The sequence below is a fragment of the Pristis pectinata genome, chromosome 8 (assembly GCF_009764475.1).
Source record: "Pristis pectinata isolate sPriPec2 chromosome 8, sPriPec2.1.pri, whole genome shotgun sequence".
Lineage (NCBI taxonomy): Eukaryota > Metazoa > Chordata > Chondrichthyes > Rhinopristiformes > Pristidae > Pristis > Pristis pectinata.
This window is the reverse complement of record NC_067412.1, coordinates 37,274,608-37,298,787: the sequence shown is the minus strand read 5'-3', so window position 1 is coordinate 37,298,787 and position 24,180 is coordinate 37,274,608. Positions and strand designations below refer to the sequence as shown.

The 24,180-nt window shown below is 43.7% G+C and overlaps 1 protein-coding gene across 2 annotated transcripts; it reads right to left on the bottom strand.

Moving 5' to 3' along the window:
• Positions 1 to 1,896: 1,896 nt before the first annotated feature.
• On the bottom strand, positions 1,897 to 23,154 carry LOC127573573 (amiloride-sensitive sodium channel subunit gamma-like). Of its 2 annotated transcripts, XM_052021929.1 has the most exons (13): positions 23,018 to 23,154; positions 21,710 to 22,048; positions 16,942 to 17,242; positions 16,602 to 16,798; positions 15,274 to 15,377; positions 13,811 to 13,974; positions 11,942 to 12,040; positions 11,731 to 11,848; positions 8,962 to 9,040; positions 7,456 to 7,513; positions 4,511 to 4,572; positions 3,761 to 3,836; positions 1,897 to 2,589 (listed from the first exon to the last, which is right to left on the bottom strand). In XM_052021929.1, the coding sequence occupies exons 2-13, from the start codon at positions 22,027 to 22,029 to the stop codon at positions 2,224 to 2,226; spliced, it is 1,944 nt and encodes a 647-aa protein (XP_051877889.1). In that variant the 5' UTR covers positions 22,030 to 22,048; positions 23,018 to 23,154; the 3' UTR covers positions 1,897 to 2,223. The 2 variants fall into 2 exon arrangements, with proteins under 2 accessions (XP_051877889.1, XP_051877888.1); XM_052021928.1 differs by lacking the exon at positions 23,018 to 23,154 and having other exon boundaries at positions 21,710 to 22,081.
• Between the last annotated feature and the right edge of the window lie 1,026 nt (positions 23,155 to 24,180).

The following is a 24,180-nucleotide window of genomic DNA, read 5'->3' as shown; positions in this document are numbered from 1 at the left end:
CCCCAGTTGTTCACTCTTCTCCCTCCTTCCATCAGGCAGAAGATACAAAAGCTTGAGAACACATACCACCAGGCTCAAGGACTGCTTCTATCCTGTTGTTATAAGCCTCTTGAACTGACTTCTTATTTGATATCTCAATCTACCTTGTCGTAGCTCTTGCACTTTATCTGTCTACCTGCACTGCACTTTCTCTGTAACTGTAATACGATATTCTGCATTCTGTTTTATTTTCCTTTTGTACTACATGTATGGGATGATCTGTCAGGATGGCAGACAAACAAAAGCTTTTCACTGTATCTCAGTACATGTGACAATAGTAAACAAATTAGCAATTACCAATTGTGACCACTACTACCTAGAAGGTCAAGAGGTTCAGATGCATGGGAATACCACCATCAGAGTGTTTGCCTCTAAATCACATACCATGTTAACTTGGAGATATAACACCAGTTCTTCATTGATGCTGGGTCAAAATCCTGTTATTCCTCCCCAGTAGCACTGTAGGAGCATCTTCACCAGGAGTATTGTAGCAATTCAAGAAGGTGGCTCACCACCACCTCCACAAGGGAAACTTGGGTTGGCCAATAAATGCTGCTCTTGCCAGTGATGCCCAGATCCCAAAAAATGTATAACCAAAGAAGCTTGCATTTTGGAGCTGGAACCCAAATCAACAGTTAAATTTCCCATGCAAGCTACAGAGATCAGTAATGTTGTAGTGAAGGTGATATCACAGATCTTAATATAAAAAAAAGAATATTTTAGTGTTGGAAAACATAGCTGAGCACCTCTCATAAAACCACACTCAGAACTGGAATTTCTCAGAAGATTTTCACCAAGTTATTAAAAGTGCTGTATAATGGCAGTGCCCAGTGTTGTCGATGGACCCTGCTGCCTTAGGATCGGTCAAACTCAAAAGTTACCAGTTGCGTCCTCATATCTCAACTGGGTGTTGAGTGTGGTGAAGGAAAGAGTGCTACCCAATGATCCCAGCTATGTTAGACCCAATTGCCAGAGACCAATATCTGGCAGCCAGAACAACTATGTCCTCATTGAGCTGGGGCTAAAGTCTCAGCCCCTCCTCAGGCAACTGGTTCTGAGTGATTGCTGATGGCAAAGGCAAAACTATCCATACAAAGACTACAAAGAGCGACAACACTAAAGCCCAGAGTGGAGATGATAATTACTTACTGCTCTTTTATTGAGAAACCACCCTGTTTTATTTGAAGATTCAGGTTTTTCCCACTTTTTATATAGATTTTTTTAAGCAGTCGTGTGCTGTCAGACATACACACCACAACTCCAACTCAATGGCTGATGCAACTTTCAATTAGTACTGTGATCAGACAATATATGCTGGATCACAAGAATTGGAAGCCTTAGATAACTTCTCATTTTGTCTCTAACTAACTCTTTGGTCAAGTGTCTGAATCTCAACTACCCTGCAGTGAAGTATTTTTTCCCAATGTACAAAATTCCAACAAAAATCTTGAACAGCTCTGGCAGCTGCCCTCCTGAAATCTGCTTCAAGAAGAACAACAGATGTTGGAGTTTGCTGGGGATTGTCAACTGACCTATTATTGATGTAGACAGGGTTTGTGAAAGGTGCCTGGAAAAATAAAACAAGCAAACAACTCGACATTAATGAGCAGCTCAAATTCCTTGCTCTTCTGGCCAAAAAACAAAAACTCAACTATGTCTTAAACAGCTAATCTTGGAGATGTACAATGCCAAAAAGGGGGTGAATCTTTCTGTGCACACGCATTGAAACACACACAACTCACACAGTTCCATCCGGTAGTAAACCATACATGATCTAAAATCACACATTTATTTTCAGAATGCAGTAAGGCAGACAACGGTTATGGGCTGTACCATTATGGTAAGTTAGCATCCATCTTCACAAAACAGGATATCAAATCTGTGAGTTTATTTTTACAAGTTAGAGTCAAATAGGAAAGAACTTGTTTTGCTCTGATTGAACTAGCTCTGTTTGGACAGAGAATACTTTAATGCATTTGCCAAAGATTTGAAATAGCATTTGTTACTGATAGGGTCACAAAGATGAGATGGTGTAGTTTTTAGCATTTACTCTGAGTCGCTGGGTTATTCAAACTTGCTGACAATGAACTTGCTTCACCCTTCTGTGCTGCTTCACTTCTCCCTGCACTGTCCTGTTCTACCGCCAGACTAACGACATCCTCAGACATCCATGTTATACTGCACTCAGTGACTGCAGGACCTCAAAGTAGGTGTGTCTGGGAAGAAGTCTGCACGCATCCGTAGTGTTTCATAGGTGGGAGGCAGCATGGCTGATGCATGAGCACGAGGCAGCTGCAGGGCAGTGTTGAAAGTTGGGGGGTCTTCATCATTGATGAAGACTGGTGATCCATGAGCTCCGCTACTGGCTGTTGATGGTCCATCCTCTTCCACCTCCCTCCACCACCACTTACGTGCCGTCTGGATGCCTTTCCGTGCGCTGATCAGGAACATGTCGATGAAGAACACCTCTATGATCTCGATAATACAAACAACAGAGCAGCTCATCCAGAGTCCCAGTTGCCCTCCAAAGTTTGAGAGTAAGGTGACAATCTAGAATAGGACAGGAGGAGGCGTTAGTGTATCCAGGATCCCTGCACATGATGTGAACTTCAAACAACATGATGGGATCCCTGGTTCCTGTTCTCCTTTGTTGGATTTTAATAATTACCTGTCTACTGCTTGTGTTATTTCCTTTCCAATCTCATATGACTCACTAAATGAGTCTTTTGTTTTAATCAGATTATGTGGTTAATTTATAGCAAGTAACACTGGCTTTTTAGAATGGCCACTTTCTATGGGTGAATTGTATGAATAAAATATAATGTAGAATTTAGACAGAGCACTTATGAAGATATGAGTCTTACACAACAATCAACTGTGAGCTTGCTGCCTAAGTTGATACATGATAACATGAAAAACATATCTCAGAATGGCATGGTCTAGCCAATTTTATGAATAGAGCTTGCTTGGCCCACCCAACTGATCGTTTTATGTTGCCGAGAAGGTTTACCATGTGCAATCAAACAGACTTTAAGTCCGATCAAGTACTAATTTATTGATGCACCATAGAAAGCATCCTATCTGGATGTATCACAGCTTGGTATGGCAACTGCTCTGCCCGTGACTGCAAGAAACTGCAGAGAGTTGTGGACACAGCTCAGCACATCACAGAAACCAGCCTCCCCTCCATGGACTTCCCGCTGCCTCAGTGAAGCAGCCAGCATGATCAAAGACCCCACCCCCCCGGGACATTCTCTCTTCTCCCCTCTCCCATTGGGCAGAAGATACAAATGCCTGAAAGCACGTATCCCCAGGCTCAAGAACAGCTTCTATCCTGCAGTTATAAGACCATTGAATAGTTCCCTAGTATGATAAGATGGACTTTTGACCTCACAATCTACCTCGTTATGACCTTGCACCTTATTGTTTACCTGAACTGCACTTTCTCAGCAGCTGTGACACTTTATTCTGCATTCTGTATTGTTTTCCCTTGTACTGCCTTAATGCACTGAGTAATGAATTGATCTGTATGAACAGTATGCAAGGCAAATTTTTCACTGTACCTCGGTACAAGTGACAATAATAAACCAAAACCAAAACCAAAACCATTCAAGACCAGCCTCTAGACAGACCAGGAAGGTAATCTGAGGATCTTTCTGTTCTGCTCAGCTAAACATTCACAACATGAACAATAGGGGAGAACAACAATCCGAAAACTTACATTATTTTCAGGTGTCTCAGTTATGTTCCTCAGATTGAGGCTTCTGTAGAAGATGGCCAGATTGGCTAACTCATTCCTGTTGAGTGGAAATGAGACCATGAAACTAGTGTAATCTGTACACTTTGCTATAAACCTGGCTACTAAACATACTGCATTGAATAGGCTAAAGACCTCCATGTTATTCCCACTGCAGAATAAAAAACTTGCATTCCTATTGTGCTTTTTATAACCTCAGAGTGTAATAAAGCACCTTACAGCCAATGAAGTAGATGTGAAAGTGGCATAGTAGTTGCAATGCAGGAAAAACCTTCCGATTCAAAAACATTACACAGATCCCAATGAATCAAACTCCTTCCTATTCTCTCTTAACACACAGAATCCTAATTGTCCAAATCTTGTCTTAACCATTTGTGTCTCTTACCTTTTGTTTTTGTGGTGTGCCCTAATTTCTTAGGTAACAAAGGTTCTGCTGCCTGCCGAAATCGTGGGTGTGAGAGTAATCTTCCCACAGCTGAACTGTTCATGCACACTTACTATCTTACTATACCCTGGCCTTCAAGTGCCTATAGAGCTGATTTTTGTCTCCCTTGGAGGCGTGATGAAGTTGCCAGTTCTAGAACTCCTTGCATTTGTGATTAATTAGCTCCTGGATCTCCTGATTGTTCTTATCAAAGTTTTAATCGAATCTCACCTTCATGAAACACATCCCATATCAATAGGAAATTAGCAGGCCAACAAATCAGAACTTACTTTCTTAGTATTCTGTTTCCATTGACCCTCCTTTCCCAGTTCAGAAGATGGAGGATCCACTCCTATTGAGGAAGGACAATGGTGTGAGAGAATTCTACCAGAATGAGTCAAGGATCTTGATGGATCAGCTTAGTCTCTCTACCCACTGATTGGTTGCTTCTCTCTCCTCCTCCTGACCATGTCCTTTAATTTACAATCAATTTAATTCAATTTCACTCACTCACTCACTCATTGTCTCCCAGAAATAAATTACACAAGTGCAAGTGTGTGTGTGTATACATGCATGAACTCACTTTTACTGATTTGCACATCTGGATATTCAAATCCCTATGGATTACATTTGGCTCAAAGTCTCAACATTAGATTATATTTCAATATAAGTAGATGTGGTCTACATGGATTTTGGTAAGGCATTTGACAAGGTTCCACATGGTAAGCTTCTTCAGAAGGTCAGAGGGCATGGGATCCAGGGAGGCTTGGGGATGTGGATTCAGAATTGGCTTGCCTGTAGAAAGCAGAGGGTTGTGGTGGAGGGAGTGCATTCAGATTGGAGGGCTGTGACTAGCGGTGTCCCACAAGGATCAGTTCTGGGACCTCTACTTTTCATGATATTTATCAATGACTTGGATGAGGGGGTAGAAGGGTGGGTTAGCAAGTTTGCAGACAACACAAAGGTCGGTGGTGTTGTGGATAGTGTGGAGGGCTGTCGAAGCTTGCAGAGGGATATTGAAAGGATGCAGAGTTGGGCTGACAAGTGGCAGATGGAGTTCAATCTGGAGAAGTGTGAGGTGGTACACTTTGGAAGGACAAACTCCAAGGCAGAGTACAAGGTTATTGGCAGGATTCTGGGTAGTGTGGAGGAGCAGAGGGATCTGGGGGTTCATATCCACAGATCACTGAAAGTTGCCTCACAGGTGGATAGGGTAGTTAAGAAAGCTTATGGGATGTTAGCTTTCATAAGTCGTGGGATCGAGTCTAAGAGCCGCGAGGTAATGATGCAGCTCTACAAAACTCTGGTTAGACCACACTTGGAGTACTGTGTCCAGTTCTGGTCGCCTCATTATAGGAAGGATGTGGAAGCATTGGAAAGGGTGTAGAAGAGATTTACCAAGATGCTGCCTGGTTTAGAGAGTATGCATTATGAGAAGAGACCAAGGGCGCTAGGGCTTTAATCTTTGCAGAGAAGGAGGATGAGAGGAGACATGATAGAGGTATACAAAATATTAAGAGGAATAGATGGACAGCCAGCGCCTCTTTCCCAGGGCCCCAATGTTCAATACAAGAGGGCATGGCTTTAAAGTAATGGGTGGGAAGTTCAAGGGAGATATCAGAGGGAGGTTTTTCACCCAGAGAGTGGTTGGTGCATGGAATGCGTTGCTTGGGGTAGTGGTGGAGGCAGATACATTGGTCAAGTTCAAGAGATTGTTAGATAAGCATATGGAGGAGTTTAAAATAGGGGGATATGTGGGAGGAAGGGGTTAGATAGTCTTAGGTGTGGTTTAAAGGTCGGCACAACATGGTGGGCCAAAGGGCCTGTATTGTGCTGTATTGTTCTATGGTTCTATGGTTCTATTTTATTTCTTGGATCCTAAGGTCACATTTCTCCACATTGAATGCTATCTGTCAAGGGTTTTCCTTCTCACTTAGCAGATGTCCCTTTGTAATGATCTTCACCCCATAGAACAAAAACCTTTCCTGACTCCTAATTAAAGAGAACTGGGATATTCAACTTGCTTTTCCTCTAAATTATCAAAAAGCTGAGGCTCCAGTACAGACCTCGAGAGAGCATCACATTACAAGCAGGGCACTCAGATACTTTAGCTGCACCTTGACAATATGGATTGGTGCAAAGATTCTGTACAGAATCCCTGGAATAAAGTTTTCATGCACCTTAGACAAAATAAGGCAGCAGCGCAGAACAAGGCCCTGTTGAAGCAGGCAGTAGAAATCATTCTCAAGATGTCTAGGTGCCCAAACACTAGCGGGGTAAATTCATCAGTCAAGGAGAGTGGTGCTCACATCAGTCAGTTAAAGGGGCAGCACAACCAGGGGTTCATTCCCTGCACTCTGGTTCCCATCATGTGTGTGGCTGGTGGGATATATTTACCTAGGAGTTAGTTGTTTGCAGATTTATTAGATTCATTCCTGGGAGCCTGTTATAAGTGAGGGAGTGAGAAAGTGAGCAAGTGTATGTAAGTGAATAAGCAGATGTGTGTTTGAAGACTGTGAGTAGGTGCAGTACTGAGCAAGAGTACAGCTAGTTATTGAAAGGGTGTGTGAGGGACAGAGGGGTGGGGCACAGAGTAGGCCTGAAGCAATGAATGTAAATTTGTGAGCGAGATTGTGACTTGGTGGGCAAGGATGAATGTGAATGAATGACTAACTGAGCGCAGAAATGAACTGGTGTGTGAGTGATTGAATGTGCAAGTATAAGTGAGCAAGACTCTATATAAGTGACTGAAAAAAATGAATGTGAGAGCACATGAATGATACTAAGTGGGGCTGTGAGAGTACGAGTGAACAAGTCTAGGTAAGTAAATGAGAGAATGAATCAGGGAGTGTGAATGAATGACAAGAAGTGAGAGTTTAAGTTAGCAAGCATGCAGAAATCAAGCAAGAGTGAATAGATGGGCAAACAAGAGTGTGAATGAATGAATGAAGATGTGAGGGTGAGCAAATGAGTGTAGGTCCATGACACTGTGTGTGGGTAAATGAGCATGTGTGTGTGTGTGTGTGTGTGTGTGTGTGTGTGTGTGTGTGTGTGTGTGCGCGCGCATGCGCATGCGTGCGCGCACACATGCGTACTTGTGAACGAGTGCATTGCTGCATCTTTACACATAACTTGCCCGCTCACCAGTTTTTCCCCTTCAAACACACTTGATGGAATCTGGGTATTAAGAAGGATTCAGGTACCAGGGAACAGGTATCTTCTGGATGTTGCTCACCTCAGATGGTGATGAGGGCCACTGTGCAACGCTGAGAGTCATTGTCCATTCCTTGGAACTGTGGAGAAAACACACAAGTCCACAGCTCAGTGGCCCAATGTACTAATGAATAAAAACAGAGTAAAATTGGACTGGACATTGGTTGCACAGGGACCAACACTGATTGGATTATGGTTGTAGGGGAATTACATTCACCCCTCTTATTATGACTCTGAATGTTTCACATGTAGAGGAATCAGCACTAACTGGGTACAAGATCTAAAGCATCCAGAGTTTGAACACTAGCTCCAGAGTGACTGGAACTGACTAGACACTAGAATTAACTGAAAAATAGATTTAGTGGCATTGACATTGACTGGATAGTGGCTTTAAAAGCATGAGCAATGGCTGTATATGAAATATTGTGGCACTGGCATTAACTGGACACAAGGCCCTAATGGATTGGCATTGATTGGACATAAAGTGCAGAGGACCGGCACTGATTGGAAATAAGGCTCATTGGTACTGGCTCTGATTGGACATAAGGCCCAGAGGGGCCTTACTGGACACTGGCTTTACAGGAGGTAGGATTGAGTGTGATTTAGGTCCAGATAGTGACAATAAGTGGTCACTTGTCTCTAGAGAGACCAGCAGTGACTGGTCACTCATGGGGCAACGAAGCAACAAAAGGGGACAGCAAAAAGGCAGTTACTGGAGCAGTGAGGTTGTGCCTTTAAATATAACTAAAAATATCAGCATCTGGTTCAGTGCATTTAAGGTTAAACATGTTTCTTGTGAGTGGACTTCACAACTGGTTTGTCTTTTAAATCTAGTCCTCCCTAAAAAAGTTGTGTTCCACTGATCTAGAAAATACTACATATATATTCTGTTGTTCAATTATTGAATTAAGAGATACTTGCATTGTTTAAGTTTATGCACTTTTGACCAAATTTGGAAATAAAAAGGCTCTTCTTGTTATTGGGTTGCAAATCCCTGCTTTAGAATGACCAGCACCGATCAGATATAGTTCCAGAGGGCCCAGCATTGTTTGGGCAGCTGGTGCAACAGGACACCATGTCCTCAGGGATGGACATTGACTGAACACTAGGTCTAGGGCGGCTGGCATCAACTGGCTCTTGACCACAAAGTTTTAACTGATAACTGGGATTCTTGGTTGCATTTTTGACTGCATCACCAGCTCCACGGGAACATAAATGGATTGGACATCAACACCGGTGTTGACAAAGGAGTCTTATTGGACATGACTGCAGAGAGGCAAGTAATGACTAAATTCTGGCTCAAGAAAGGCTGAAAATGCTTGGACACTGGATTAACAGGGATCTATATACACTACACAGTTGCTATACAGAGAGCACATTGACTATATGGTCAAGGATTCTGATAATCCAAAGTTAGTGGGCAATGCATCTCTCTGTAACTAATGCTGAGAGAAGGATGACTAAATTGTGGGAGTTATTTGAGTTATCTTGATGGAATGGAAATGATTTTCAGGTCTCAGGAACTTACTGACAGGCAGGTCGGCAAACCTTCTGGCAAACCAGTTGTTCTTGAATAAATTGATTGCGCAGTCTGTAATAGCAGGAAACTACAGGAAAACAAAAGAAGTTTCTTAAAACTCTGCATGTGATATCAAATAACTAAACAAATAGAATTAAATCTATGTTTCAGATTTCCATTGCTCTTCCTGCGAGAAAGAACTTTCTGATTTTACCCATGACCCCTTGGCCCTCGTTCTGTGCCCCCTGTTTCTCTCTATCTGGACTAACAAACGTCTTTGAGAAGACTGGCTGAACTCATCCTTGCATTGAACAACTTCGCTCACTTTCTCCAAATCAAAGATGTCTTTTTTGGAAGTCTAGCATCAGGCATGTGATCGACATTGGTTGCCTAACAGGATCAACAGGGTGTAACTGGAGGTCCATATTTTCCCTGGTCTTGTCATGAACCTTTACTGTCGGAGTGCACTGTGGTGCAACAGAGGCAGGTGGCAGATGTCCTTTGCCTTGTGGATATTGAGTACATTTAATGAGTAATAATTTTAAGTTTAGCTTAGTCTGGATTTCAGTCTTCCTGATCATTTTGCACATGTCAAATTATAATAGATATTAATTTAATGAAGTTCTGATGAAAGGTCATTAACACAAAACTTTAACTATATTTTTCTCCCTCAAGAAACTACCCAATTCGCTGATTATTTTCACCGTTTTCTGTTTTTATCTCAAAGAAGGTTCTGTTTCCTTGGCAGACTTGCTTGGGTTTGGTCTTTCACTTCCTTAAGTTTACATTGGATGATGGAGTGGTTCACATTCTGGAATTCACTCAATGACTGACTGTGACAATTGTGGAATGGTTTTAGTTTCATTTCCTCAGCTGTACACTGGTCTAATTCTGTCCATCTTTCCATGTTCATAGATCCTATCCAACACTGAATCTTTCTGGGTCCTGATGGCAATTCCTTGAAAGTCCTCATTGACTGCATTTACTATGTAGATCATATTTTCACAGGCAATAGAGTTATAAGAGGAAGCTGCAACAATGAGCTCTGCTTGAAACTCCTCTATGTCATTAAACACACATATATTGATAGAATGATTGAGCATCTTTGCTTTGGTAGATATTGCTGATGTGCGACCTACTAGTAATGATTTATGATCTGTTACTGGGGTAAAGGCTCTGTCTAGTAAAAACAGATGGAATTTATCGACTCCAGATGCTCTTCCAAATGCTTCCTTCCCAATTCGAACATAACCGTGCTTGCTCTGTGAAGTGAAATTGGTGTGTTTCACTTGTACATCCATCTCTTGGTTTACCACTGCACCAACATCAGAGCTTGAAGCATAATTTGCTGGCTCTTGGTGTCATAATAAATAAGAAGAGTTTCACTTGTTAATTACACCTTTCAACTAATGCACCATGCCTGGGAACAACCTTAGCTATACTTTCAGCATTGGTGATGGCCTCTACTTTTTCCTTTATTAACTTGCAGTTTGACAGTGCTTCCCATGAACAGAATATGGCTGAACTTGTGAGTGTAAGTACACTGAGCAGTCTCAAACAGTTTATGACAGAAGCAATTCACATATTGATTCATTAGTTATTAATCAAGACCTTTACTTGAAGGTCCGTCTGTGTGCTGTTATCACTGCCTGTGACATATATAGTGCAATGAAACCAGTCACTGTGGTGACAAAATTCTCCTATATTTTTGGATGCCATTTCAATTGACACAACAATTTAACAAGCAAGTTAGAATGTTGGGCTTTGCATGATCAAAAGTGTTGAGAGAATTGTTTCATCTTACAGTTCACACACAAATCTATCAGGTAAAGCATGATCCAAGAAGGCACCAACATTGCAATGAAAGGATAGGTTCTTAAACAAAATAAAATATTCATTTAATGCCTCATGCTGCTTCAACTCCTTGTCCCAAACTTCTAGCCTTCTGCTATTTCTAACAGTTTTGGATGAAAGCAGTCTTCCAACATCTCTAAACAACTCATCTTTCACCTCACGCATCTGGTCCACTGTCAGGTGTAACTACTTTTTTAATGCTCACACATAACATCATCTAGGGCTCTGTTAACTTATTAAGATTTTAAGACTTGCTTCAAACTGGAAGTCAATACATCCCATGAGATTGTTACAGTGCTTTAGGAGCAAGTACACCAGTTGACCCCACTGTTCAATAGTATCACAATATAAGTACAGTGAGGTGGGAAGAGAATGGGATGTTTCATGCTTGAAGATATATTACAGTAAGTGAAAGAATAAAAGACAGAAAGGTGATGGTGCAAAGTTTGAGAATGTGTTAATGGGAGAAGTAAGAAAATGTAAATAGGTCAAGTGAAATTGAAAATGGAATAGTAGAATTATTATCTGAAATCCTTGTTGAGTCCAGACAACTGTAATGTGCCTGGTCAAAGGATGAGCTGCTGTTCCTCCAGCTTTCGTTGAGCTTGAGCAGAGAGGTTGGGATTGGAGTGGGAGGGAGAATTCAAGTCATAGGCACCAGGCAGTTTGTGGTCATGATTGTAGACTGAATGGAGGTGTATCCAAATGAGGTGACCGCTTTCTAGACTGAAGTCTCCAAGCATAGGAGAAACTGCCTCGTGCTTTTCTGTCAGGGTGTGAGATTTCTTGTGATCTGTGGGATCCTGCAGTGCATAAAATGCCCACTGTGTTTATCTATGCAGCAATGAATCACTGTGATGATCTGTGGATGTAATAGGATGCTGCAGACATATAGATATTGATCAGTAGGAAGTGTGAACTCACTCCAGCCTGGAAACTTCGTGTAGTCGCAGTACTCTGCTTTTGCAGGTAGTGGCTTCTCGTAGTGGGCACACCCACAGTATCGAACCATTTCCATCTGAAAGCATGAGTGCAGACACATCTGTGTGGATGCAAGGAATCAGCTGGATTAGTCTGATCTCTCAATTCACAATTTAAGTTTGCGCTGATGATCTCAAGTGGCTTGAAGCCTTACCTGCAAAGAGTATGTCTTGTTGTAGAGGTTTGCCACAGGCAAATTGAGCCCGTCTGTTGTACAGTCACTGTATGGACTACCCAGTCTTTGCAATACAGTCTGAAACACCAACAAAAAGGAATCATTGGAAAGTAATGCAACTATGAGAGTCTGCAGGAAGAGACAATTGACAGCCAATATAAATGAAAATAAGCCTTGAAATTGGCAAAGGTTGCTCAGTTTATCCTATGTTTTATTACAAAAATAAACTTTGTTCATAATAAAGGTATATACAAAAGAATAAACACAGTGCAAAGCATTCTTAGTATGCACTGTTTCAATGGAGGAGCAACAGGAATTTGAAACTGTATTGTGTTGTTGTACACAGACTGAAACAATTAGATCACCTGCCATAAGATCACCAGGTTACAGATCTGAATCCCATCTGCCATCTTCTCCTCATCTCAAACTCACCCAACCAGTTTCCCCCATTCCGAAACCCACCCATCAATCATCCTTTTTCTCTTTGAAACCCATCTATCCATCATCTCCCCAACTACCTGCCCACTTTCAGAACTTGGGAACAGGCATATTTACCCCCTTGAGCCTGTTCAGCCAATCAACCCAACCAGCAGTGATCTGTGATCCAACTCCATGTACCCACCATTTCTGCTTATCCCTTTGGTTAACAAAATTCTATCAACCTCAGATTTAAAATATAAAATTGATGTGGAGTCAGCTGCTGACTGAGGAAGAAATTTCCAAGTTTCCACTTTCCTCTGCATGTAGAAATGTTTCCCAACTTCATTGCCCAATTCTAATTTTTAGACTGAAGCCCTTTAGTTCCAGACTCGCCAATTGGCAGAAGTAGCTTCCAGCTACCTAACCTATCAGTTCTGCTTAATAGCCTGAAAACTTCCATCAAAACACTCCCAAACATGTTAAATTATGCAGAATCCAGTCAGGTATAACGGAATATAACCCAAGATAACATTCATGTGCACTTCCATCACAAAAATGAGATGCTTAAAATTGCTCATAGCACTCCAGGTGCAATCCAACTACAATGTTGTATAGCTATAGCCTAACTTCAACTCCCTGGTGCTCCAGGCATAAATTCCATTAACCCTCCAGTCTCTTTGAACCTCCATTGCTTCTAGATTTTCACCATTTAAAATGTATTCTATTCTAATATTTTTAGATCCAAAGCAGAGGACATTTGCATGCATTGAAGATAATTCGTTTCAGTTTTAACTATTTGTTTCATCTATTAATACCTCTGTAGCCATAATGCAGACAATTTAACACAACAAACTTGGATACACAGCTTTCAATTTTGTCATCTGAATCACCTTCACCTCATCCCTTTCAATCCCACTTTTATTGCCATTTTCACCTGCCCACCTTTTGTTAATCCCTCGTCTTCTCAATTTATCCATATCTCCCTCATTTTATAAATACTGCCTTATGGTAACTCACAACCTCACCTAATGACTTTATTCTTCCAACCATCTTTATCCTTAGAATATCCTTGTCTCGTGCACCTATCTAAATGAGCTATACACAGCAATAGCATTGCCATTAACAGTTTGGAGATGACAACTGGTGTTTATTGCTTAATTTTCCTTTCTTCCTCTTTACTTCTCTTCTTAATTTTAATGAATACGATTTCTAAATTGCACCATCATGGTTTTGTCATTTCCCTTATAATCCTTGGCCAGGTGACTGCAAGGTCTCCCCTTTTCCTCCCTGATACTATTTAGCTAAAATTGAGCTTGGTGAGCGCTGCGAGATTTGCGATGGTATCTTGGACCTTGATGATCAGCTGCTGTGTTTTATTTAATACCATCTGGTTAGTTGTGGAGGAGCGTTTCCCCTTGGGAGGATTACCAAGTCAAGGCCCATGTCCGTCTGGGTTTCTGTCTGAATCTCAGTCCCCACATCTTCAATGAAGGGTTGTTCGTTCTGATCATGAATGACAATTTTGGCTCCCATTGAAGTGGCGAGATATGGATTATACTCATCCTCATCCACGTGCAGAGTCATCTTCAGGCCTGTGAAATAGAAGAAGAGGGAAGTCAACTTTCAGGACATCATGAGCACTTTATAGTTAATAAATGCAACCATTTTGTAATGTAGGAAATATGGTGGCCAATATCTCCAAAGCAAGCTCCCATAAACAGTAAAACACAGACTTTGACTTGGAAATGATTTATGTCACATCAGATCAGAACTGATGAAAGGATCGTCAAACTGAAATGCCACCAGTGAAAAGTACAAAACTGAGGAAAGATCTTCAACTCTATCCACAGATCCTGCCTGACTGGTTGAATACTTCCAACATTTTCTATTTTTAGTCTGTGTCTCACTGCAGAGTTGAACAATTTCAGACAATAATTCTGCTATTTCCATTTATACCTGTTCTGGGCACATTGTTTGTTTCTTTGACTAGTCTCACTATCACTCTGACTTTAGTCTAACATGCCCAACCTTCCACTATACCACAGATATCCCCTCTGTTATTTCCTCCTCATCTTGCATTCTATTGCCTCTGTAATTATTGAAAATTTAGTCCCTCACACACTTGCCAATTCTAGTGAAAGATTATCAAGCAAAATTTTAATTCACTTTCTCCTTCCACAGATGGTGTCGGACTTGCTGAACATCTCCATCATTATTTGTTTTTATTTTAGATTTCAAAGATCTGCATTATTTTTGTACAACCCCAACAACAGAAGCTTGGAGTGAAGTGTAAAAGTCATGTATAAGTTTAAGAAGGAGGTGGAAAGTTTCCTAAATGCCAAGATGATCAAGCAATGTGGGGAGAAGGTGGGAATGGGGCACTGAATGCCCAGCCAGATCTTGTTGAATGGTGGAGCAAGCCCAAAGGGTGGAATAACCTATTCCTGCTCCTATTTTCTTTGTAAGACCCCGTGTGGTGACCAGAATAAGGTGAAACACCACACCCCGGGGGCCACAGTAAAGAATAAACCCACTCAAGGATCCAGAGTAATTCCATTCAAGGACTCAGGATAATGGGTATTCTCTACCCAGAGAGCAGACTAAAATGTGAATGCTACTCTGGGGGACTGGTGGAAACCTCACCCAAAGTCCTCCAACTTCCAAATGGAAGACCATTGCAAAGAGTAAGCCTCACACAGGGGCCTTGAATCTGTAAAGCTGCACTGGAAGAATGAAATGTTTTAGAGTCATAATTATAGAGTCATACAGCACAGAAACAGGTTCTTCATCCCATCAGTACCAATCCCATTTACAAAACAAGTTGAAGACACTGTTTCCTCTGTCTTTTGACATTGCCCTCCATTATCAGTCAAAATGCTGCCTCGTGTTACCGTTTTCACTGCCTCCGGTTTTGGTCCGCAGAGCACTGCTGCTTTTCCCACTGTTGAATGTGAAGCAGTTTCCATGCAGCGGATGATGCATTAGGCTAAAGTTCCTGCAGTAGGGAGAGATAGGGTACACACCTCAGTCACTGCCCAGAAACAACGTGAGATCATCAAAGGTGCAGTACTTTGGTAGGGCTGGATTGTCAGAGGAGCCATAGGAAGGGGCAACTGGCCAGGGAAGGTTGGAACCAAAGTACGTTTTGATATTGACCTTGGAATCTTCTCCCCACTAAGGCTGCAGATAACCCAAGAGGATTGAGAGGGTATCTTATTGAAATGTCATAATTTGATAGGTTTAATAAGGTGAACCCATTTTCTCTGGTACAACACTCCATCTGACAGCACTACTCTCTCTCTGCTTCAGTCCTCTGACGATGAAGGACTCAATCAGAAGAGCAATTTCAACAGACTGAAAATGCCATGCTCTCTCATTACCCTTCCTCCTTGCAGCACTCTTAGTATGTATCTGACAGCACAGCACTCCCCCAGCACAGCACTCCCCCAGCACCACCCCTCCCATAGTGCACACCTCTCAGCATAAACCCATATAGACATGCTGTCCATATAACCCTGCAGCACTCTTTCAGATAGTGCTGTACCCCCCTTGGATACTACCCCTCTCTCTTCCAGGGTGCAGTACTCCATCAGTTTTGCCCCTACAAACCTATTCAGCACTGCCACCTCAGTAGGACAGAGCTGCCTCAGTCATGCTCATCCAAAGTGTTCTCTCAAAACGGCCCTTGAAATTGTATGGTGCTCCTCACTGCCATCCCATAGTGTTTGCCCCTTCCCCCACATCAGAACCATCTCTCCCTAAATGTGCACTGCCGGGGCTGCCTCAGACATGCCCCTCCAGCAATGTTTGAGCCCAATCAGAACGGCTCCCCTCCCATCCTGTAGGGCTCCTTAGAACTGCCTCCCTAAATATGCCCTCTCTCCCCTCCAGGACTGCCTTCCTTCACTGAGGGGGCTGCCTCAGAATTGCTTCTTCCACACTGTTTGGACCTCTTTAGAACTGCCCCTCCCATTGCATGCCTCCCTCAGAACTGCCTCACCTCTCATTGCGGGTCCCCCTCAGAACTGCTCCTCCCTCACTGCGGGTCCCCTCAGAACTGCCCCTCCCTCACTGTGGGTCCCCCTCACAACTGCCCCTCCCTCACTGCGGGCCCGCTCAGCCCTGCACAGGAACATTCCGAAAACGCTGTCTCCTGTGGACATGTATTCCTTGGTTAGCTATGGCTGAAAACTTCACATTTACACCAGTTTGTATTAACCTTGAATCGCAGGGTCTTCCCCCGAACGAACAGGACAATATAAGGTCATCAGCAGAGTAACCCATTTGCAGTTTGGTTTGTTCGGGCACCTGCGCCATAATGTTGAGGTAGTGGAGCCGGTACCATTCCTGGATGGCAGTTGTGCCCGAGTTGAATGTGTAGATGTCACAGGTGGAGTCATCGTGTTTTTTCTCACACTGTCACGAAAGAGAAAGGAGAGATAAGGGAACCTGCAGTGCAAGCCAGTTCTCCAGAGTCCAAGACGTCCTCAACAGGTCCTGGCACAAGGCTGGGACCCAGATTTAGCACTTCCCCACTCACCGTTATACGTCAAACTCACCAGCTTGAAGCCGATCACTTTGCTTCGTTTCAAGGCGTGGCTGCCCCCGAAGGATCGGGTTCGGAAGGTCTCGTTGACCCTGTGTTGCCTCCTGGTGATGAGGTCGGACAAGATGGTGTAACCCTGGCCCACTTCAACTCGCAGCAGCGGGATGCTGTGGGAAAATAGGTCCCCTTGGTCTTCGATTGTGTCTCGCTGAGTTCGCGACTGGCTGGAACTATTGGGGAAGTGGTAAAGTTCCTTGATGGCAATCTGAGTCTCCTGGTCCAGTTTCTCAAAGAGATGTCTTGTTGCATTGTATCTGTAGAGAGACAGGTGCAAAACCAAGGCAATGATAACTGCTATGGTCTGGATGTGTATGGAGGAATTTAAGTAGGACCTTTCTTGGAGGAAAGGGTTCACATTATGGACATCCTCAGAAATATACCTTTTTGGATAATTTTTATAAATGTGATTTTTGTAAATGACTTGGATGAGGATGTGGAAGGGTGGGTTAGTACAGTAAGTTTGCTGATGATACAAAGGTTGGTGGTGTTGTGGATAGTTTAGAAGGTTGCTGTAGATTACAACAGGATATTGATAGAATGCAGACCTGGGCTGAGAAGTAGCAGATGGAGTTCAACCCGGATAAGTGTGAAGTGATACACTTCAGGAGATCAAATGTGAAGGCAGAATACAAGGTTAATGGCAGGACTCTTAGCAGTGTAGAGGAACAGAGGGATCTTAGGGTCCACGTCCATAGATCCCTCAAGATTGCTGTGTGGGTCGATAGGGTTGTTAAGAAGGTGTATGGAGTGTTGGCCTTCATTAGTTGGGGTACTGAGTTCAAGAGCCATGAGGTGATGTTGCAGCTGTATAGAACTCTGATTAGACCATATTTGGAGTATTGTGTTCAGTTCTGGTCACCTCATTATAGGGTGGATGTGGAAGCTTTAGAGAGGGTGCAGAGGAGATTTACCACAATGCTTCCTGGATTAGACAGCATGTCTTATGAGGATAGGTTGAGTGAGCTGGGGCTTTTCTCTTTGGAGAGAAAAAGGATGAGAGGTGACTTGATAGAGGTGTACAAGATGATAAGAGCCATAGATTGAGTAGATGGACAGAGACTTTTTCCCAGGGTGACAATGGCTAACATGAGGGGACATAATTTTAAGGTGATTGGAGGAGGGTATAAGGGGGATGTCAGGGGTAAGTTTTTTTTACACAGAGAGTGGTGGGTGCGTGGAATGCACTGCCGGCAGAGGTTGCGGGGGCAGATACATTAGGGGCATATAAGAGACTCTTAGATAGACACAGGAAGGATAGAGAAATGGGGAGCTATGTGGGGTGGGGGGGAAGGGTTAGATAGATCTTAGAGCAGGATAAAACGTTGGCACAACGTTGTGGGCAGAAGGGCCTGTACTGTGCTGTAGTGTTCTATGTTCTGTTGGGTGGGGACTCCTGTGCTTCCTGCTTGGGCCGGCCACGATGTAGCCAGTATACACCTTGATCCGGTGCTGATGGAGTTACCGATGAATCAAAGCATTCGATCTCTGCCACCGACCTTGAGGCGGACTGCCTATTGGTGGAGAACTTTGGGGAGCAATGGCTTCACGATGACTAGTTCCTGCGCGCACCATACATCGCAGCTCAACGCACGGTCTTGGAGCATACTCTGCCCAACCCAGTCCATCAATTTCAGCGAGATCATGGTTGATGCTCGATCTCAGCTCCAATTCCCCTCCCATTCCTGAATTCCTGGCGGACGCTAAGGCACGGGAAACGTGCGCAAAACCTACCAGTCTTAGCCTAGGCCACACTGTACGCAAGGAATGAAGACTGAAAGCATTCACAGCCCACCGGTTTCTCTGCTAATCTGGCACTGTTGCTTTCAGTCCGACAGGTCTCTGTTGATGTGTTGAGAGTTTCTGCCGTGGCTACAATGCAGGTGTGATGTATTCGGGGACACAAGGGACATTATTTCGGCTGCAAGGGAGCTTTCCCGTTGTGTGTGTGTGTGTGTGTGTGTGTGTGTGTGTGTTGGGGGTGGTGGTGGGGGAAGTAGTCACGAAGACACCTCTGGGGGTACTACAGATAGGCCGACAGTAGGTTCTGGATGGACATGACTTTAATCTCTGAATGCCTGCACTTTGGGGAAGTGCACACAGATGCCAGACTTTGGTCCAGGCAGAGTCGGGAGTTTGGGGTTTGATGACCTTGCTAATGCAGCAGTGAACAGCAAACTGTCAGACCAGCCGCAGTCTGTAATAATCCCGAGGCTAGGAAATGAGGGTGATCCTGGCCCTTCATGGTCAAAACAGTCCAGGCAGGCTTGAGGTTGTAGATGTCCCAGAGCTCAACGCGGACGAATGTTATCCCTTTAATGAGCACACTTTCGGAACAAGCAGTTCCTAGTGCTAGTGCTTTTGTCAGTTAATAAGATCTGGCTTCTTATTCGGACCAGCAAGGTGAAAAATTTACCAAAGATGAATTTTACACACGGTGCGATGGTTGACTTTGATTGAGTATTTTTTTACACATTGTAAAAGTCAGTTCAGTAGAATAAAAAGCTCTATAAAATGAGTGAAGATTTTCTTGACTTGTGCCAAGGCACAGGAGTATATTTAAAATTGCGCTTCTTCAAGTTGACAAGATTTTCGCCGATTGTTTTGGACGTGTGACCGAAGTTCTGGCCTAGTTTGTTTTCTGTGCTACCTACGAACACGAGAAACCTTGCTTTCCTTCCATATTTACTTGGTCTGCTCGCCTATTCATTTGTTTGTATTCCTGGGTAGACTACTTTGTCCTTTTCCTATCTCTTTTTGCTTTGTCAGCAAATTTGGATGCCTAACACTCACCCCTTTCAACTCGGTCACTGGTGTAGAGTGTAATTAGCCGGGGGTCCTGTATTGGAGCCCATTTATTATCGGTTTATCAAACTGAAAATAATCCATTTATTCCAGCTATTTTCTGACATAGCCAGCTCCCTAACTAGGCTAATATATTAGCCTCAACTCCGTGAATCCACATTTTCTGTTAAGTACTGAGAAAAAAAAGGAGGCACAGCGACACAACCACTGGAGTCGCTGTCTCGCAGCTCTGGCAACCCGAGTTCAATTCTGACCTCGGGTGCTGCCTGTACAGAGCGTGCACGTTTTCCCTGTAACCACGCGGGTCTCCTCCAGGTGCTCCGGTTTCCTCCCACATCCCCAAAACGTGCGTGTTGGTCGGTTAAAATTTGCCACTGTAAATTTCCTCCGATGTGTAGGTGAGTGGTGCAATCTGGTGAGGGCAAGTTGATAGGAAAGGCGGGAGAATAACATTGGAATACAGTAGATGGGTGGTTGATGTTTAGCACCGACTCGGTAGGCTGAAGGACCTGTTCCCATGCTGTGTGATTCTATGGCTCTAAGATACAGATGCATGTCCAGAAATTCTAATGTTCTCACATAGTAGTGAGGCACCCAAAGCCCAGGGCCTTGGGTACAACTGACCAGACATTGCACAGTTTCAGTATCAAACGTGCTACCTGCTGTGGAGACTGGGTTCAGCATGTTCACATGCCCGATCAGGCCTAAGCTGTGACTGGGGTGGAGGCTTGGGAGTTGAGGAAGGGCATTGTGGCCTGAGACCAATGATTGCAAGGTCCAGGGAAGGGGGAGGGCGGGGGGTTGGGCAGATTAGGCAAACTGGCAGAGGTTTTGATAGTCGAGATGGGGTACTGACAGATACTCGATAAGGGCCTTGGAGGGGAGAGTGAGAAGTGGGGTGTCTACAATGCAGGAAGGGGCTGATGATGAAGCTAAGTCATTCACCTTCCAGGTAGGCAGGTAGGCATTGGTTTATTGGCGTGCTTGAAGACTACTTTGTCCTAAGAGTGCCCAACAACAGTGATTCTGGGACAGTGGTTCAAGAGGAGAATTGGTAATGATGTCATTATATGCACCAATGCCACGGAAGTCACTCGATGGTGCAAAGTGACTGACATCAAAGATGGAATTTCTAAAGTGAAGCAAATCTACCCAGAAAAGCTCATTTTCATTCTCATCGTGGAAAAAATTCCAGTTGTATAATGGTTAAAAAATAAGGTATAAGCAATTGAGTTTTTAGGTGATATTATTTCTACCGTTTTCCCCTTATCCAACGTATTGGTTACAGTCTCCAAAAATTCTAACAAGTTTGTCAAACATTATCTCCCTTTCATAAGGCCATGTTGACTGTTTATCAATTCTGATTTTACAAGCATTTCTCTCATAATGGATTCCAACATTTTCACATCTAGTGTTAAGGTTGGGGAAGAGTAAGAAAGTGTGGGAGTGGGAGAACGATCTATAACATACACGCCATTCCCTGTGAAAAGAAGGCTTTCTCTAGTTCGGAGAAGGCTGTGCGCTCAACCTGCACGCTGGAGAATTGAGCGAATGATCCAGGCAGATACTCCCAGTGCAACGGAGTGCTACGGTGTCAACTTTTGAATGTGATGCAAAACTGAGGACTCGTTTGCCCTCTTAGGTAGATCCGAAAGATTACACCGCCGTATGTTACAGACAACCGGTGGAGTTAACCAGTGCTTCGGTGTATGTTTATACCAATGTGACTGAAACAGATTATCTCAATGTTATTTCTGGGATCTTGCTCTGTAGTGTTGCTTGGTATAGTCACTTATACAGTAATTCCACTTTAAAAAGCTACTTTATTGGCTTTGGGATATCCTGAAGGGTGCCGCTAAATAGGGAGATCTTTCTTTTGGGCGGAGAGCGTTATGTTGGCGAAGGTCTGAGGAACTAACCTGTATGGGTTCATGTTGCAGATGGTGATGGCAGGGAAGGTAATCTCCTGGAACTGGACGGTGATGGTGACAGAAGCAGTGTAGTAGGAAGTGATGAGGAGAGCACACTGCCAAAATATGATACCCACGGCGCCTAAAGTCAGGATCAGCCAGATTGCCCGGCGCAGCCGGCCTTTTGACACCACAATCCTGCGGCAGCCGTGGGTGTTGGTGTTGTAGCAGTACCACCGTGCCAGCTCGTAGATGCTTGCTGCTTGTGGCCCCGTCACTGGCAGCTTCTCCTTGATCTTCTCTTTCAGTCGCTTTGTCCCAGATTCCATGGCGTCTTCACAACACAACCTTGGCATAGGAAGAGGTTCTAAACTCCACGGGAATTACTAGCAGAGTTCCATTTACTTCTCCACTGCCCCATACGCCTCCTCACCCTCCTCCTCTTCAACTCCCAGTCACCCCCCCACTTCTTTCACCTCTCCTCCATACCACCATCCTCTATGTACCTTCATTTTACCGACTTCTCACACGTGCAATCTCTCCCCCTCCCCTTCTATGTTCACTCTTCCATCTCCCCAGCACTGCACAATGCGACCCCGATTTTAACCTAGTTTACCCAGACAGAAAAAGGGCGAACGAGGATCGGAATTCCGTGCACTTATTAGTGAGTAAAATCGGGTGGGGTGTAAAACAGGCGCTAAACCCTGACGACAGGACCGTCGGCTCCCGTGGTCTTTTGGTTTACGTTATTTATTTTTCAAGTGCTAGCCGGCAGCGAGGAAACAATGCCCAGATCGGGGCAAATCCGAATCCCCACTCAATTGCAGAGGATAAGCAAGTGTGACCAGAAATTTTGGGATCTATTAGGCAGAAAGAAAAATAGGGTTTGAAACTGCAGAAATGAAAAGATTTTTAACTTAAAAAAATTCAACTGCCTTCTATATGTAAATTCAATTTAAATGTCTAATCGGAATCGTTCGACTCTCCAACTTGTTGGGGGGATTTAAAGCCCCTTTAAAAAATGTTTCATCCCCTAGACCTTCTGGAGATTATTAAAAAAAAACTCCAGACACTGTAGGTAAATCCATCAGCTCCCGGTATATCAGAGTTTCCTGGAAATCGCATCATCTCCTGTCGATCACTTACATTTTGATTCACAAATAAAATCAAACAGGATGTTTTTTTTAAACAAATTATTAACGAACTTTCACCAATGAGCTCGGTTTATTTTATCCTACTAAGTTCCCTTTCAATATTATTTCAGTTTAAATGACTTTCTAATGGAGATCAACTCCTACGTTAAAAAGTTTTACCTACCTGTGCGGGGAGCGAGGGTCACCGAGCTGCAGTTGAAAGGGGCGCTACCGTGGGACAACTGAGCGCTGGAACTCAGTGTGAGACTGCGTTCGACTCTCAGGCGCGACCACACAGACACACACACCCAGGCAAGGGGCTGGAGTCGACAAGCTGACAGCTGCTTCACATTCACATGAGTGACCTATCGGCGAAGTGAACCGGGAGATCAAAGAAAACATATTTAGGTAGTTAAGGGGCGTGGATAACACATGCAAGGCCAGAGTTTATTGTTCACTCATAGCTATTAACAGGTAATTAATGTTACAAATGAGGGGCCTGTTCCACCACGTCAGGGGATAAGATGGGGGTAAACATTGATACAGGTTGTACCTGCTATTTTTTTGGCCCTTGGTCTCAGGCTTAAGCAGCGCAAGGGTCCACGACCAATCTACACCGACATTACTGAAATCACGGGGTAATCTTTCTAAGTGCCCACGTTGGTCAGAACATGCCAGTGTTCAGCGTCAGGATGGTGCCTTTCCTCGTCCGCTGTAGGGTAGAGGGCGCCCTACAGGTAGTTCTGAATGAAGGGCATCGTTGCTGGGACAGGAAACCTGTACCCAGGAGTACCAATCAATCATGTGATAAACCCACACCGATTTTAACACCAATCTCCCAAGTACGATCGGTATGCAAGGCAAATTTTTCACTGGACCTCGGTACAAATGACAATAATAAACTAAAACATTATTCAATAACCATCATCGGTTATATCAACATAAAGCATAATGAATTACGATATGAATAAATAATGTTTATTTAATACAACGTGACAGCGAATTTTTTTGATCCTATTCTACCGAATCCACGACATGGAACAGTTAATGCTAGCGGCTCCTTTCCTGGATGTGACCTCGGATGACAAGCCCGCGGCAGAACAAGCCCAGTGCGCCACAAGCCAGCATCGTGCTGCCCCCTAGCCGCCGACTGTCAGCTTTGCAGCAGGGCGGACTTGCACATGAGCGGCTGAAAACTCCAGCAGCCTTCCTGACGGTCCCGGCGTTGGGGTTTTAACTATTCATTAATCTCTTAACCGCTTAGATAACAGTGCAAGTAGAAGGTTAAAATTACAACGAGACATTGACAGATTTAGTGAATAAACAAAACTTTGGTCATCACTTGGA

Excerpts from the sequence above, each read along its gene's own strand:
- LOC127573573 (XM_052021928.1), bottom strand. The coding sequence starts at position 22,056 with ATGCCAAGGTTGTGTTGTGAAGACGCCATGGAATCTGGGACAAAGCGA. Across the intron at positions 12,041-13,810 it reads CGGACATGGGCCTTGACTTG|ACTGTATTGCAAAGACTGGG; the intron begins GTAATCCTCCCA and ends TTGGTGTTTCAG. Across the intron at positions 3,837-4,510 it reads GGAAACAGAATACTAAGAAA|GAATGAGTTAGCCAATCTGG; the intron begins GTAAGTTCTGAT and ends TCCACTCAACAG.